General features: G+C 40.4%; 1 protein-coding gene across 2 annotated transcripts in view; it reads right to left on the reverse strand.

Annotated features, from left to right (window-relative positions):
- Nucleotides 1-17,641, reverse strand: part of igf2bp1 (insulin-like growth factor 2 mRNA binding protein 1) — a 64,772-nt gene that overhangs the window by 10,898 nt on the left and 36,233 nt on the right. For both annotated transcript variants that reach the window (XM_051389102.1, XM_051389101.1), the window contains exons 3-8: nucleotides 12,577-12,625; nucleotides 5,187-5,238; nucleotides 3,109-3,172; nucleotides 1,873-2,166; nucleotides 477-611; nucleotides 212-334 (exon numbers count right to left, since the gene is read on the reverse strand). In XM_051389102.1, coding sequence (XP_051245062.1) covers nucleotides 212-334; nucleotides 477-611; nucleotides 1,873-2,166; nucleotides 3,109-3,172; nucleotides 5,187-5,238; nucleotides 12,577-12,625 — 717 coding nt within the window. The remainder of the gene's footprint in view (nucleotides 1-211; nucleotides 335-476; nucleotides 612-1,872; nucleotides 2,167-3,108; nucleotides 3,173-5,186; nucleotides 5,239-12,576; nucleotides 12,626-17,641) is intronic.

Below are 17,641 nucleotides of genomic sequence, written 5' to 3' on the forward strand. Positions count from 1 at the left end.
ACTCATACATACGTATAGCTGATCAGTTAAGTGATCAGCATCTTTGAGTTATTTGTGTTATGCCAGTATTCTAAAAAGTATTCTTCTCTCTCATCAACGGCCTTATCAGCCACCAAAATTCCTTCATGACCCTGATTTGCAATGCTGAATGAATTGAGACTTACAATCAGAGCCCAACGTGTGTGTCTGTGTCTATGTTTGTGAGTCTTACGGGGAGATGGTGATCTTGGTGTCTGTGTCCTGTTCAACTTTTTTTAGATTGCGTCCCTCCTTCCCGATCAGGCGTCCGACAAAGTTGTTGTGAGCCAGAATCTTTAGAGGAACCTCGTCGGCACTGGAAAGGAGAACCACTGGTTAACTTTTTTATCAACAAACTAAATATACCAAATATGTCACTCCTAGATTCATTAGGTCATCTGTCCAGTTATGCTGCCTCATTTGAATACAACATGTCCAATTGTTGTTTAGAAACTTACGTCTTGGTGTCTTTAGCCTCCTGGTGCATGATGTCCAGGATCATGCGGCAGGCGGCTGAGCAGCCCTCAGGGGTGGAGTGGATGCTGATCGGCTTCTCAGCAGCGCCGGCGTTCTCCTTGCGGTGCACGTCAATCCTGCAGCGACGGGAACAGATCAGAGTCACTTCATGAAGTCACTAGGTTCAGTACTTCCTGAGTCGAGTACAGGAGTTCAAAGTTTTACCATAGGAACACTTCTCTATAATATACCCATGAATCTGTAAATCAAGTCACTACAATTATTAGTTATATAAATAAAACCCTGAAGCAAATAACATTTAAATGTGCTTTAGTTTGACACAGGAGACTGTATCATTTTAGAAACAACAGAGCCTTTTTAGATTGAACATTGTGTGTCAGGGAACTAAACCTTTTTCCACACACGTGCTGTGCTGGCCTGGCCTGACTCGGTTCACCTCAGCGCATCAGCCCAGCACAGCAGGGATTTGCATCTCCAAGGCTACTGAAGGTGTGTCTTTACTGATGATGTGTTTGTCTTGAGTTAATGATGTTTAAGAGCAGCACCCTCTTTAGCACTGTTTACTATTGCGCTGTGCAACAGTTGTTGGTAGACAGCTACTTGTCATTTTGCTTGGCATTTGAAACTGCTGTCTGCTATGTCTGGCACGGGCAGCACAGGCTATTTAAAGTGTTGCTGACCAGACGAAGACCATCTGATGTCACCGCAAACAGCTTAAAGGGGAGTCCAGCGTGCTTTGTCAGATCTGGTGCATTTAAACCGGTAATGGAAACGCAAATCAATGTAGCATGTTTGACTCGGCACAGCTAAAATTGCCAATGGTAAAGTCCCATTTGTGTCTCAGACGAGTGTTACATATTAAGCGATAATATTGGAGCTGTCACTCTTGTTAATCTGTTGATCCAAGAGTGCCTGTAAGTACCTGTTTTGAAAACAAGGCATTTTTATATTCCAATGATACGGTGTCATTTTCGCGATGCTTCTTCTGTGTAGCATAGACAACTGACAGCTAAACTGCACAATAAATGTATTTTTTGGGTTTGGTTTGCATTGATGTAGTTCCTATTATTGTTTCATTACATATATTTTGTTTGACTTTTAATATATGGGGACCATATGAGAAACAACCTTACTTTAATCCGTTCCCTCGAGGACTGGTATGTTGTTATAGTTCCATAAATATATATATTACATATTTAACCTTAGGGACTAGTTACTTAATAAAAATGATTTATAAAAACATGTCATAATTTCTACTCCTCTGCTCTGAGTGCGTCACACTTCATAAATGACTGTAGTTCAATTCCAGTGCGAGTACAACAGGAGTACACTGAGGCCTGTCAGAGTCACACACACACAGATAAAGTGGGCACTCACTTGCTCTGCGTCTGCTTGGTGATGTTGCGGATGGTGGCTCCCTCCTTGCCGATGATGGCTCCGACGTACTGCGTGGGCACCAGCAGTCTCAGAGGGATGTCGGCGTGCGGAGGTTTAGAGGGCATCCCGGAGCTCGGAGACCCACCGCGGGGCCCGCCTCGAGGCCCGTAGCCTGGGCGCCGGCCATTGTCGGGCCCCCGCTGGCCTCCCTCCAGCTCGGAGTTCTCATCTGGGATGTAGGAGACGCGCAGGGCGTTGTTTTCAAACTGGTATCCGTTCAGCTTCTGGATGGCTCTGAGAGGGGCGGGAGCAGAGGGTCATGTACTGCACTTGGCATGGAAGGCGTACAGGAAGCATCCTTCCATATTTCATTGAACCCATAACAATATTTTTATGCTGCATTTTGTTACAGTTGTAGTGTGGATTATTTATGGTAATGATTGTTAACAGACCAACACTAGCAGCAATTGTCATTACTAAAACAAACTTCAATATTTCCACTTCACATATCTGTACAGTGCCATTTTTTAATTATTACCGTTTTTCTGAGGGCATTTACTCAAGTATTGTACAATTTTGTGGTATTTGTCTGCTACTATACTTCTTCTGCACTATACTTCCTTTAATATTTTACATTTTCACTGCATTAGTCTGGCAGCTGTAGTAACTAGTTACCTTAATCAGGAATTGTTTTTTACCAAACATAATCAGCTGCTTAAACAAGCATGCATGCAGTAAAACCAAGATAAATCCATTGTTTCAAATCTTCTCTTTGTATTTTCAGTGTATAACTGCTCATATTGAAATAGATATACCCAACAGTATATAAGCTACATCTAATAATGCACTAATAGAAAACAACACTCCGATGGGGACCAATATGTTGCCTACTGAGTATTTTTACTTTGATATTATGCTGCTGGGACTCAAAAGCAAGTTTCATGTTGTAGTTCCTGTAAATGACCACTAGATGTCACTCGTGGAGCGCAGAAGATACAAGGTGCTGAAACTCTCACAACAGTTTGATTTAAAAAAAAACTAAATAAATTACAATTCAAGGCATTTATATTTTTTGGGTTATTTGATTATATATTTTAATTTAACAGGCTTAAACAGACAAACGTGAGTATTCTGTAAACTATCAAATAATGATGCCATTTTTAAAGAATAAAACAAAAAGACTGTAAAAGAAAAGTAGACAATGGACATGTAAATGTCAACAGGAGATGAACTTACTGCCTGGCATGCTCCCGGGATGCATATGTGACATTAACCACTGCAGTCTCACTGTCTGTGTTCACTGAGAGAAAGAGGAAAAAAAAGACACTCTTAGATACAGAATATGTTTATTCACGGGTCAGAAACATTAGGATTCCCCCAACTCCTTTCCTCAAAGCTCCAGCTGTATCAAACTGAAATGGGCAGCTAGAGAGAGAAGACTGCACCCTCACTTTGACTCTGATGCTGATTTGCCCAAAATTTAATTCTGGTGTGGCCATCATCAGTGGCGGGAAATCTTCTCTGCGCGGGAAATGATGCATCAAACACACCAGAGTGAAATCAGAGCTCCACTCAGTAAACAGCAAGTCAAAGCCAGACTCCACTGGTAGCAGTGAGACATTAATAAAAACGAGTTAGTGCGTTTCTTTCACTCTCAGTACATTTAAGTCTATAGTCTATTTAAAGTCCCCCTCCACTCTTGCTGGAGGTTTGAATGCTGTCTGTGCAGAGTTTGACACTAGAAGGAGGTTTTCACATTCATCAGTTTCTCTGTGCTCACTGAAAATCTAATTTTAAGGGGCGGGGGCCTACGAGTATGATTTGTAACATCACGTTTTTTTCCCTAATGTAGGCCTAGAGGGCCAAAGTTTGGGTCTATCATTGAAGACTTTGGACAAGCAACATTGCAACAACCATATCAGATGTTTTCAGACGGGCCTCCTTGCACTTTAGTTTTCAGTTCAACTCTGTTTAAAGTGCTTCATCCGTCCCTCAGTTTAAACAAATATCACATTCACTCGCATGAAACAATGTAAAATATAATACTCAAGTATTATAAGACTGTAAGGGTTAGTGGTCATACTGTAGCTGACAGCCAATACCCAAAACCACAAAAGGCACATGATGTCAGAAAGTGCATTAATCAATCTATACAAGGTGAACTGTTTGTTTTACATACAGGAAATCTACAATGCATTCCTGAAGGCGTTAGTAGTAAGCTGTACAAGTACAAGGGTTTCTCAAGATGTCACTCCATCCTCTTCAAATGGAAAACGTTTTGTATTAAAAATTACAACCTAAAGCTCATACAGGTGTTTGTTGTGACATACATTGGGCCATGGTTATTATAGTTAACTAAAACTAAACTAAAACTATATATAAAAAATTATTTTAGTTAAACCGAAATAAAAATAAAAACAACAATAACAACTCTGCATTGGGCCTTATGCAGGAAGCTATATACAAACAAATTCCCTCTCATTTGTGTTCATACGCATGATTTGTTCTTATTATGTTAGCACCTATCCATTTCTGGGATTTAACAATGTTTTTGGAAAGATACATCTTATTTTTAAAAAAGGTCAACAAATTGTTTGTCCAACACAAGGAAACATATGTTTTTAAATTCAAGGAACATAAAGAAATCAAAATTTAAATTATTATCTTCTAAAGTAATCACGATTGGATTTGAGCATTAGTTGAAGCCTATAGAAAAAAAACTAAAAAGGTGCCCAGTTAGCTGAGCTGGCGACCCATGTACCGAGGCTGAGTCCTTGCTGCAGCGCCCCAGGGTTCGAGTCCGACCTGCGGCCCTTTGCTGCGTGTCATCCCCTCTCTCTCTCTGCCCCCCCATCCTGTCTATCTTCAGCTGTCACTATCACATAAAGGCAATAAAAGCCCCCAAAAAATAATAATAATACTACTAGAAAAAAAAACTCCATGTATAAATGGATTTTATTTGATATAGATTTATACAGTAGATCTCCAACATGAACATGCAACATTGAGCAACTGGTGTGTCTGTAAATGTCTCCTCACTGTGACGGAAACAATTACCACCCTGCTACCACTCGGGGCCGGCAAAGTGCCGCGTGTGACCACAGTGTTGCAGGAATGGGGACTGCTTTGAGGTCTTGACTCGTACTCTTGACTGTACTGTTCCTGCTCTTGAGTTAGCCATTTTTTAAGACGAATAAATAAATGTAATAAATAAATAAATAAGCCATATAGGGCAGGGGTCAGTGATGTACCCAAACCAGAGCAAAGATCACAGAGGCTTGAAGTTAAGTGAGGGTAAAGCTCAGACGTCTTACCTTGTTCACAGTTTTCTACAGTCCCACACTGGGCCAACAGACCATCCAGCACCTGACACACACACACACAGAGAGAGAGAGGGAGAGAGAGAGAGAGAGAGAGAGGGAGAGGGAGAGAGAGAGAGAGAGAGAGAGGGAGAGAAAGAGAGAGAGAGAGGAAGAAAAGACAGAACATTTAAGAACACACCTATAAGCTTAGAGAGTAGGGTTCCAAAGACATTCATACATTTGGCGCTCTTGTCTTTTAAATCAGTGGTTCCCAACCTTTTTCCTTAACAGTGCCCTTTTCTATCACTGAGTAAACTGACAACCTCTGACTAAGCGGCATAGTTACAGTACGGCATACGGACTTGAAGTAACTGCAGAATGTCTGTGTAAAACGAGCACTTTGGAGACGTTTCGGGCAGATTATTTCCTGATCAGAGCATCAGAGATGAGTTTTCCTGATATTTTTAAGAACTTTTTATACAATTTATGCTAATCTCTGACATTTTTGTAAAAAGCTTATATTCAGGTCTTTTAGGTATATGTCTTAAAGAGTGATCTAAACTTTAAAAATAATTTCATGTAATCAACTAGTATATTTTTAAGTTTTCTTCAAACCACAAAATCAATCACCACCCCCTGTGAAGCTTTGGCGACCCCCAGGTTGGGAACCACTGCTGTAAATACCACATCCAGTCTCATAATATATTTTTCGTTTCTGTTTTCTTGTGGTCCTATTTTTTGTTGTACAAAATAGAAAAATACAAATCAAATTTTTTTTTTTTTTAAAAGGGTTTGCCCATCCCTTTTTGACCAAGAAAAAGATAAAACAGCTAGTGTTTAAATTTAACTTTTGTATTTTAAAACCAAAATCAAATAAGCACTCTTTTTTAAATCCCTGTTTCTGAAAATAAAATAAAACTAGCCATGAAGGGATAGTTCTAAAATTCTATTCAAATGAAGTAAATAAATGTAAATGCACAATTTAATAAGTCATGATGATACAGTATCTGAAAATTAGCACCAAAAAAAGACTTAAAAGAAGATAAAAAGTAGCTTATTGCTGCTGCCTCTGACTTTTCAGGTGACTGGGGCTGGATGTCACTTCGATACTCACAAGCTACTCATTTGGTTTCGATTCCTTTAAAAAAAATAACAACAAAATTCTATGAATACAAATCGTGGGTGGCACTTCCAAACCTTTGAAGTACTTTTGTATAATGCTTGCCCCAATAAATAGCCTTTAGCTTGTTGGTGTCACACGACTGTGGAAACGTGTGACATAAGAACAGAGCATTAGGCACTTAGCATTGTGAGAGAACAGTTCAACTGAAGATAAAAATACAGCAAGATGCACTATTTATGACGAGAAAGTGCCACACGGCGTGCAACACAAGTTACCTCTTCAAACATTTAAAAACAACACTGAGAGCTATAAGGAGGCCGAACAAAAACAAGAAGATGGTCATCCAAGTCTCCTGCACCACCCCTCTCCGACATATATTGCACAAGAGTTTTCAGGGTAGGTAGGTAGCACTGTTATTAGTTACCTCTGCCAAGGAACTGGCAGGGATGATTTTTTTTGTCCCGTCTGTGTGTCTTTTTCTAAAAATGACCATTATTTTGAAAAATGACTCTCAGTCAAGAAATGATCAGTATGCTTAATGTTAAAATTGTAACAACCAAGGGCCCCAACATGGGAGGGCCCTCAAGTAGCCTTATTTGAGTAATTGTTAGTTCTTGTAGTTTGTACTGACTATGGTCTAAGACAATATTCTCTCCCCCCTTTGAAAGGTGCCCATGGTTTAGTCCATTTAGAGTTGATGAATTAGAATTAGTTAGAATTGTGTAATTGCAGTAATTGTGCTTATGATGATGCTGGGGGCTCTTCTAAATCCATTTACAGCACCTAAAGTACGAGCTGAACTAATCACAAATCACATTTTTCAAATTCAAAATATGAGGCTAGAGTGTAAGGTTTTCTTTACGTAGTTTTTTTTTTTTGCCTTTGTTTTGTTTTTAGGAGAAACACCTCTAGAACAATAGGTTAGGAATTACTGTTCATCATTTTTGTTACACACATATTCTGGACTGACTTCTATTGTCATTGTGTGAACCTTAGAGACATTTTATTATGTATTCCTATGAGGAACCCTTAGTGACTAACTACTAAATATCACACAATACAGAAATGGCTGTATCTCAAAAACTAGTTCTATCAAATGCTTGTTACCATTGGATTAAAAACTATTTCAATTTCAATAATATGTCAGATTTGATCCAAAGTTAAATAGATATTTAACATGTCAAATGAATGTTAAAACACACACACACACAAAAAAAAAAAAATACTAAATCAATCTTGGCTACCAATTAAGGCATAATGAATATGTGGAATCAAACATGTTGGTTTTGACATGTGTAGCTACATGTCTCGACAGTTTCCACTGCAGATTTTATGTTTCCACCTCTAACAGAAGGGGGGCTCTTGCTTAACATACTAAATCTAGCCTTTAATTATTGGGTTAAAAATTGGTTAAAATTGGTTAAAATGGGTTAAAAAGTGAAGTGAGGAAGAAAGCCCACTGAGAGTGCATACTGGGGCCCACTCCTGCTACACCACTGAAATCCAAAGGGCCTGTATTCATCAAAACTCCAGGAATTACACTTCAGACTGAAGAATAAAGAGAACAGAGCAATGGAAAGGTTGTTTGCTGAGTTTGAGCCACAGGACACATCCATCAAGCAACTTTCTGCTACTTACAGTGAAGTGCAAGAGGAACAGTTAAAAAGGCAGCTGGAGAGAGCAGGAGCAGCCAATCAGAGACGAGGGTTTACCCTGCATCTGATCCATTGTTCATTCTTTAAAACATTATGATTGGAATAGGATATCAGCTGAAATGGAAACAAAAAGAAAGCTAAACTGGAACAGCTGGTACATGGTGTACACAAGCATTCACAATAACAGAAATGATTCATTGTGATCAAGGATAGTTTATACAGTGATATCTAGGTTGTACTCTTTAAGCAACCTCAGACACCTCTGGGATACCTTTAGCTAATTGATTTGAGAGAAGGAGTAAAAGTGAAGGATCTTTACTTATATCTTTCACTGGATCCCAAAATGTAACTCAGAGGCTCAGGTCTGCTGTAGAACAGGTGGATTTAAAGAAGCGACTGCTTATATGTCCCCAGTAAGCACAATAGAAGACATAATAAATATAGTTTGTTTCTATCAGATGGAAACTCAGCAAATACTTGTGTACATTAAACCTGATTTTTGCTTTCATAAACATTTTTTAGAGCAAATGAACAGATGTCTTTGTTTTTCCTCTAGAGTTTTGCTTCTTAAAATGTAGGAAAATATATGCAATGTTGTACTTACTATAAATAACAAATAAATGACATATTACAACCTTTGCTTCCTCTATTTAACCAAACATGCTTTTATGAAGTAACAAGTGTTTCCTTTGTCCCTCCTGGTCGGCACTTGTGTCTTACACTATTATTCATTTATTCTCTGGATGCTGTGACTTCTGACCCTCATTAAGGTGCAGCAGCATGTAAATGACACCTTTCAGTCACTTCTGCGGAGAGACGTCGCCCCCGTGTGGACGCACACGGCAGGATCAGAGCAGCGAAGAGACTGAGGAAGAGAGGGAGGTGATATATTCAAATCCCACACACACACACACAGCCACTCCCACAGGCACTTGCTGCCAGAGGAGGCAGGCAATGTGCCACACCCGCACAAAACACAATGCGAGCGCACACAGATGTACACACACAGCTACTCACACAAATTGAGAGATTTGCCTTTATAGTGTTATAGTTTTATCCAAGAAAAAAAAAGTGTTTTAATTTTTATGTTTGTTCAAAGCACTTTTACATTCTTCAGAAATGATATTTGTGGGGAGGCTTTGGAGGGTTGACTGTATGTTCACTGTGCTTTTTGTGTTTTGTCTGTAATCTCTTTGGTCCTCCAGCCCTGTGTAGAAACTATGAATCTATAGCAGTGGTTCCAAACCCACAGCCCAGTCTGATTAACTAAATTACCCCTTCATCAACACCACAATTTATGTTCCAAATGGATGTTATTTAACCACTGAAGTGGGTATAATAGTGGATGATACAACATTTTCATACAATTGAACTATCAGTGCGGTTTGATGCAGTTTGCATTCAACCACATGGCCGTCCCAACCATGTATACATGACTTTATTATTCAAATAAATGTTGTTAAGAATTTTAGAAGGCGTACAGTCTAGACATGCTTTATTGTTATTGTCTTAAAGTGTCCTGAGATAACTTCTGTTCTTCTGCTATACAAATAAAATTGAATTTAAAGTGAATTGAGCTTTCAGTGATCTATTTCACCAGTTTATCCATTACTTTTAGCTAATTAATTCAATTATTTATGTATGACTTCCAGATAACCATTTTATCTCCTCGGCTTTCCAGCTAACTAGTTTTCACGCACTTATAATTGCAATTAAGAAACCTTAAAATAACTAAATGAACTGTTCTCACTATGTGGATGTATATTTTAATCAAATCATTAATTCAATTTTTTCAAATTAGTTGAGCTGCTCTATAATCTCTCTTTGTATCCCCTGGCAACAGCAGAAGTACCCCCCTGGGGTACAAGTACCCCTGGTTGGGAATCACTGGTCTGTAATATTCATATCATTTTCCAATAGTTTTAACATTGTTGTCTGCCCCTGTCAAATAGCCTTACAGTCTCTTTTTTAAATTGAAAGTACAGGTTTGAATTCTTTAAGTCCTAAACTAATATATAAAGATTGTATTAAATGTTGATCATCAATAATGTCTCTAAACATAGCAGTAAAACAGGCGTATATGTTCAGTCTTGATGTGGCTATTGTCATCAGTTAGTCAATAACAGGGGTCTCAAACTGCTGGCTTTTTGTGTGTGTTAAAAAATTAAACTACCTCTTTTACTAAAATAAAAACTTAAACATTTTATTTTAAAAATGTATTTTGTTTGGCACAAAATAATGGCAAAGGTCAAAGGTTCCTGTAAATGTGTACAAATGATTGATAAGAAAACAGCAGGTTTGGGCCTTCATTTGTTGTTTGGCTGCAACAACAAAGATAATATAAAAATATATTGAAATTGCTGTTTGCATTTTTTGTGAAGTATGATATTAGCAATGGATTATTTCATTTCTTTATATTGCGCTTTTTTATCGTAGTTGAGCAGCAGCCAGCAGTGGCCCCAAGCCAATTTGAATTTGAGAGCCTGAGAGTTTAAAAAAGCACATATTCAGACTTTACACTTGCTATGATGAAGTAAACTGAAGTTAGAAAGAGTGAAAATAAAATATTTCAGTGCTATAAAGCATCCAGAAGTAGTTAAATTTCACTATTAGGTGTTCAGTTGCTTATGAGAGTCCAATCCTTACGGCCTTTCTTTGCTTCCATATCTGTAGTGCTGTATTGGCTGTGCATAGCGCTGCTATGTAGCGCCGTACTGTGTGCATGTTTGCAAGCTCAGATGTTCATGAATGTTCTGTGAGTGCATTGTGCTGTACAGCGGCAATGATCAGGACATTGTACACCCTGTGACATTCTGCCTTCCTCACTGTGGCAACCCAATCAGCTCCTTGTGCTTGTTAAATGTTACTGTACTTCGTATCATCCAGCCCAAGTGACAACATAACTGCAGCAATTAGCGATCAATCAATAGGTTAGAGCTTACAACAGCTCGCCCGTAGGTTGATCAATATATAACTATTAGTTAATGTTCGATTCTAATCACTGGGTTCCCATTGGAATCATCTTTCAGCTGAAAGTCATTCTTCTCCTAACAAAGCTGTGAGAGCTTTATGGTTTGAGCCATACGTCCATGCCACGATGTACGCTTCCTGGTCTATGATTCACAGTCAGTCATTCCACTGAGGTAAAGGCAAATATGACCCATAAACAACCCCCCCCCCCACACACACACACACACACACACACGCCTCAAGTGGTGCAAATATTTGCAGTGAGGTCGGCCTGGGTGGCATTACAAGCTTTAACATCCCAACCTCCCAGGATCAGAGACACTGGGCCGGACTCTCAGAGAGCGCTCTACGTGAGCCGGTTCTCCTCAGTTCCTACCACCCTACGCAACGCACGTGTGCATGGCTGCCAGGGTTAGCACTCCTAGACGACCCTAAATTGGACTTTCTGCAATCTTTCCAAGTCATACTTAGTGAGGCTTTTACTGCTTTCACCATTCCTTTCCCTCACCTTCACAAACACAGATACTGACTCCACACAGAACTAGGAACTTGCACAAAGTTGTTTTGTTCTTAACTATTCAAGATTCAAGAAGCTTTATTTATCCCAAGGGAAATTACTGTGCAACAGTTCCAATACAAAGGTGGGAAAGTAATACAGGGTTAGAGTAAAAATAAGCTAACATAAAATAAAATAAATAATCAAATAAAGGGTAACATAAAATAAATCAAACAATTAAGTAAATGCAACAAATGCAAGCACTTACAGATAACAGAAGTAGAATAAAAGAAAACAAGTAACTAAATGTGATATATCTATCCAAGGCTCGCATTACAACTCTTTTCAAACGAATAAAGAACACTTGTGGCCTCTGGAAGAATTTTAATTATTTTATCACTTTGTGATGAGAGAAGCAATACCAGAAAAAGGACCTGTTTAATGCTCGATTTAAAATAGCTCTTATGACTACTGTCCTACCATGAAATAGTTGTGTTGCCTACTTTCTCACATCCACACAGCTGACTCATCACTGCATGAAGCAGGTGTGAACATTACACTGACATCCATTATCCGACGTCAAAAAGATGTACTTCTGACAGAGTATACTGGCCCCTTACTGCTCGCTCCAAGACACTTAAGCCTACCTTTTTATGTGCAAGTCCAAAAATGATAAACAAAATAAAATGGTTACTGTTCTTGAAACCTTTTGAATACAGTCTTGAATCCTTTTCATTTCTCTATTTTGTGCCACCTTGTCTCTTTCCTCCTCTTCACTACTGCCTGTGACCCAGAAATCAATCAAAAGAACGCCATCTTGAAGGATGTCTCAATTCCTAAAATACATCTCGAGGAGAGAGGAGGCATAAGCAAGGATGTACAGGTGTACCCTAATGTTAGTGACTAAATTCCCTGTAACTTATCCCCAGCACAGCCTTTGACTGGCTGACTATAGACAGCGTAGAGGTTAGAATGCCTCTTTGGAGCTGGTATTTAGCTTTACTGACTCTAGTCACAGATGCTAGCAAGTTTTTTTTTTTTTTTTTTTCGGAGAATCCCCATCCATACAGCGAGAGAACTAATCTGAAGTCACAGTAACAGACTGTACATGATCCCAGCTAGAAAGATTAATAAAAAAATATTAAAATAGGCACTCACCTCCCATTGCAGGTGAGGTGGAATGTTTCTGATCTGCAGTTTCCTGGTCCTGTGGAAAGAAGAAGGAGGAGGAGAGGATATTAGCAAGTTAAAATCATTTGCAAACAGAAATAAAAACTTTCTGGGAGGAATAAATCAAGCTGGTCATGGAAAGAATCAAGAAGGACAGCATATCAGCGCAGTACACGTGAGAAACACTACGTCAGTGCATTGATGACAGATCTAACACTTTCCCCTGCTGTGTTAGGCTGAGGGTTCGGGGATGAAAGCAAGTGAAAGGAAGAAGAGGCCACTGAATGAAGCCAGGACGTGTCTTGAGAGACAAACAGGTGGAAATTGGAAGAGAGTCTGTTCCTTTGATACGAACACCAAATTAACTCCATCTCCACACTCCATCCATCAGCTCTGACCGCTTCAACTAACATACGAGCCCTGTTCATGACACGGAGCACTGAACACGAGACCAACCACACAGTCAGCTGCAGCTCCATACACATCACTACTCAGCCATTGCATTGTGCTGTGTCAAACATGGTTTTTGTGTGCCGGCATCATTAAATTAAAGGGTGAACGTTACTTTCTTTATCTGTGGCCTTATGGAAAGCTAAAAACTACAATCGTGTAGGAGTATCTTTTTAGGGTTGTGAACCCTAACCCTGGATGGGTAACTCCCCTTGGAGGACGCGTTCCACACGTGCCAAGGCATCTACAGGAAGCCATGCCCATAATGCATAATGGCCGCACAGATAGTCCATGTGGTCTGGAGCTATGCGGACGCCCTCGGATGATGAAATTTACGTCACGTGTGTACATCTCACCAATGTACTACGTGTTTCATGTTGTAGAAGCACTATGCGTTATCTTTAGGGCAGCACATACTGGCCGTGTCTTGACACGCTTTGCGGTTTGATGCCAATATCCTTTTTACCCAGAACCGATGCATGTCAAAGCTTCAGAAAAGCAGTACAGCAGCTGTACAATATCCCCACTGTGAGCTACAGGCGTCACTATGCACTGCACCTAAGCCTTTTTCCCTTTTGACTGAAACTTAACACTCCTTCCTGTTAATTCTCAGCACAAAGAAATGGCAAATTCCATCAACAAAAAGACAATTCTTGCCAAGAAAAGACTCTTTTTTTAGAATTACGGCTAATAAGCATACATGTTTCACTAGAACACATCAGTGGTCAAGGCCAGCAAGGCTTTGCCACTCAATTCTGGAAGTACCAGCACTGTTGGTTTGGCTGTCGGGATTTAAGAGTCAACTTCAAGCCCGAATGCTACTTTGGAAACAAACCTTTCCATTTCAACTGCTCACAGATGGAGCAGTTGAGTGTGAGCAAAAGGGGGTTGGGATTCTGTGTCTTTCTCAGGGAGATATGTCTTGAATCATCGCAACGTGTCGCCCATGAGGTCCTGATATCCCTACGCCATCTGTACCACTATCTCTCTGAACCCAGATAAACCACAAGAAACGTCTTGTTCTTGGCTGCTGTACTCATTCCAATTCTTGACGTGACCACCAAAACATCTCTGTGGATAGGTTGGGGGTGGCAATTTCCAAGCGAGTTTTTCGTTTCTACTTTCCCAACACCCCTCACCCCCAACTGCTATAGTCCACCATTATGGGGCTCAAGCTCCAGTTGTTGGAGAAATCTACTGAATGAACAGCAAGTAGTGGGGCAGCTTCCTGCTCAACCACCCACGCACACAGTGGGGGAAGGGTAGTCCGCTGAATAGAAGGGTGGCAGTCGTGTATGTGTGCAAGTGCATCTTAATGCTGTATTTTTGCCAGTAAACATGTTTGTATCAGTTTTCGTGTCTGTGTGTGAGCACGTTTGGTTATGCGTGCTCGCTGTTATCGCTGCAACGGTGAATGTGTGTATGCTTTCTTGGCTGCGTCTTGTCCTTTACGGCTGCATATGGACGTCCAGAGTGCTGACCCTCCTCCCCCTTTAGCATTCAATACATAAGGAACACAAAGCACTCCTTCGCTCTCTTGTGACCTCGCTGGGTTTTCGATTCTTGTGATCTCTTGGGGACTCTCATACTTGGGTATTTCTCAGTGACAAGAGGGTTTGATCCGTTGTGGTTTTGCCATTGATTCTGCTTTTCAATCCCATTGTCTTTATCAGTTGGTAAATACTCACACAGAAAGAAAGTCTAAAGCATAATCTAGGTCTATAGCATTTATTTCAATTTCTCAATCCCTGCTGTACTAAACTAAGTTAACTCACTGAAAGGAGTGCATATGTCACGTTTTTGGCTTAATAAGTCCCACATAAAAGGGCATCTAGAATCAGCCTACAGAGGACTATTTTTCCATCTGCTGCATTAGTGCTGTGCCTTTGGCCCTCGGCCTTCTTACTGAAGCTGCTTATATTGAAATGTTTTAACGTGAAGCGTTCCAACTTTACCAGCCATTACCATCTTTACCACTCCTTATCCAACCCTGCTCCCCATCCAACTGACCATCAATGGCCCTAAACCCCAATAACAACCAACCCCCATCTCCACCTCACACATGCATAACTTTCATACCCAACCCCACCCAAACCCCCAGGAGGCTCCAGCACAGATGAATAGTCTTTTGTGCATCCAAAATACCTGACATCCCCCACCCAAAAAAAAAGTGGAAAAGCCCTTTGATCCTCGATCAATACTCAGCTATAGCCGGTAACTCCACCCCCAACCTGCTAAACACACAGAAAAAAACAGACCTGTTCTCCACACCTCCACATGTGTAACTTCCACCATACACATCAAAACCTTCATGACCCCTGACACACACACACACACACACACACACACACACACACACACACACAAAGTTCCACCTTATCAACACATCAACTGCCCATTATCCTCTCCAATGCCCCAGTCCACCCACCCACACACATCACAACCCCCATCGAGCCACCAACAGTGAACTTGTTTGACCCCTACCATCGCCGCCTGCTAACCCACGGCCTACCCCATTGGCTGAAACCATGGCAACAGGTTAGGAATGGGCGGGCAAAGAAGATGGATGGGCGGGCGGATGGACAACAAAACAACATGCATCACATTTGCTTACGCGCTTGTTCGCTCATCTGTTATCTTTTCTTCCTCTTTCATTTCAAACATCTCTACCTTTTTCCTACATGGGGGCGAGCTGCCTTGTTAGGTCTCCCATCCTCTGTCAACCTGAGCTACATGCTAAAACACTTCTATACTTCATACTACACTATTAACTTCCAAAAGCCCTGACACAGTATTGTATTATCATCACAATATCATTAACACCAGGTTTATTAGTAGCATATATTGCCCTACTGTGACATGAACTGCATGTTTTAATATGCCTGAAAAACAACAATATAGCTGAATAGAATTGGAAGTGAATAACTTAATTGTCAAAATATTCCATTTAAAATAAATTTGCACCACTGAAACAAGAAAGAAATCTGCTCGGAGACCCTCATCCTTGACTCATTGTTGTTATGCAAAGATGGAAACAAATTGTCAATGAAGCTTGAAAATGTCTTAAGTCGAACGTAAAAAGTGGAGCTGTTGAGGTTCCCTCAGCTGTGAAGGCATTAAATCCATGCTCAGCTCCAGCCTCCAGAGGAACAAAGGGTTGGAGAGAAAGAGCAGAAGAAAGAAAAGAAGCCAAGAGAATGAAAAGAGTGTGGTCCTCAAGGAGGAGGTGGAGGAGAAGAGCCAGAGGAGAGAAAAGGCTTTGCTCCTAGGAAGGGGTCAAAGGCCAAGGGTTAGAGCCCTCAGACCAGATAGAGGGGGCCCTGGGACCACAGCGAGGCGTGGCACTCTGTGTGAGGGCGTTGTCCTGCACTTATAGACAAAAAATACAACGGAGTAGAGAATGATATATGAATCAGTGTGATCTTTTCAGAGTGAAATCAACAAGACTTTCCTTTCAGCTCTTTATTCTTTAAAGGCCACAATTGTGTATGGTATTTATGTATTGTGTGTCAGGGCACCACACCAACAGGTTCCTTCTGAGAGAGTCACTCCTTTACCCACTGATCTGCACAGTGGTACACACTCAGATATGGAGCTAATTGCCAATTACACCTCCACACTAGGTGCTACTGCAAATCTAATCGCAGCAGCAACTGTAACACACAGACTGCTGCGCGGTGACACCCAGCGAACGAGAACCTGCCCCTTTCCAAATTAACACACCGAACCCTTTGATTGGTTGAAAACGGCTGTCAGGTATTAATAGTGCAGTAATGCTGTTGATGTGCTTGTCTGGTGGTTGAATCAAACAATCACACCCAGTTTACACAGTAGTTGGTCGGGTGTGCGGAGAGGTTAACGCAGGCCAGCTTTGAGCTTCTCCGCCAAACTCTTATTTTGTTCTACTTCTGTAACTTTTGTGTGTACAACAGAGTGCGAGTTACGCCACAAATGCCTCCAAGAGACTCATCAGATCCCAACAGGTATAAACAATTTCAACAACTCTGCACAACATAGTCCATTTGAAACGAACTGAGGCCTTTAAATTCCCAAGTACCACGAAAGAGTTGCATTAAAAGGACCAAATAAATGTATATACCAGCCTCCATGAAATGATGAATGATAAAAACAATGTGATTTGTTCTTGTGATTCATGTGGAGCACTATCTCACACACAAAGTAAGCTACTGGCAAATATTTGACACATGAAATGGAAGATATCGTCTGTGAAAACATCAATTACACATGTGATAAATGTTCAAATAGTGAAAGAAATCACATAATCCAGGCACATGTGCTTTTCTTGTGAAATATTTCACATTTGCAGTGAAACTGTAGCTGTCTTGTGAAAACCACGTGTCCACTGGGATTTATTTATTTATTTGCTTAAGAAGTGTGAAATGTTCTGAACCCATACATGAACACTGGATCCTTCTGTTTATTTAACTAAATCTGGCCGGACAAAATGTATTGTTTAGATAAAAAATAGTTTAGATCTCTCGTTGTTGTGATAACTAATGACAAATAAAAGAGTATTCCTGTTCGCTCAGCGCTTCCATGAAAGGACCTCTGGTGAGTTATTGATCGTAAGGCAATGCAAACA

This window comes from Dicentrarchus labrax, unplaced genomic scaffold, assembly GCF_905237075.1.
Source record: "Dicentrarchus labrax unplaced genomic scaffold, dlabrax2021, whole genome shotgun sequence".
In the NCBI taxonomy this organism is placed as follows: domain Eukaryota; kingdom Metazoa; phylum Chordata; class Actinopteri; family Moronidae; genus Dicentrarchus; species Dicentrarchus labrax.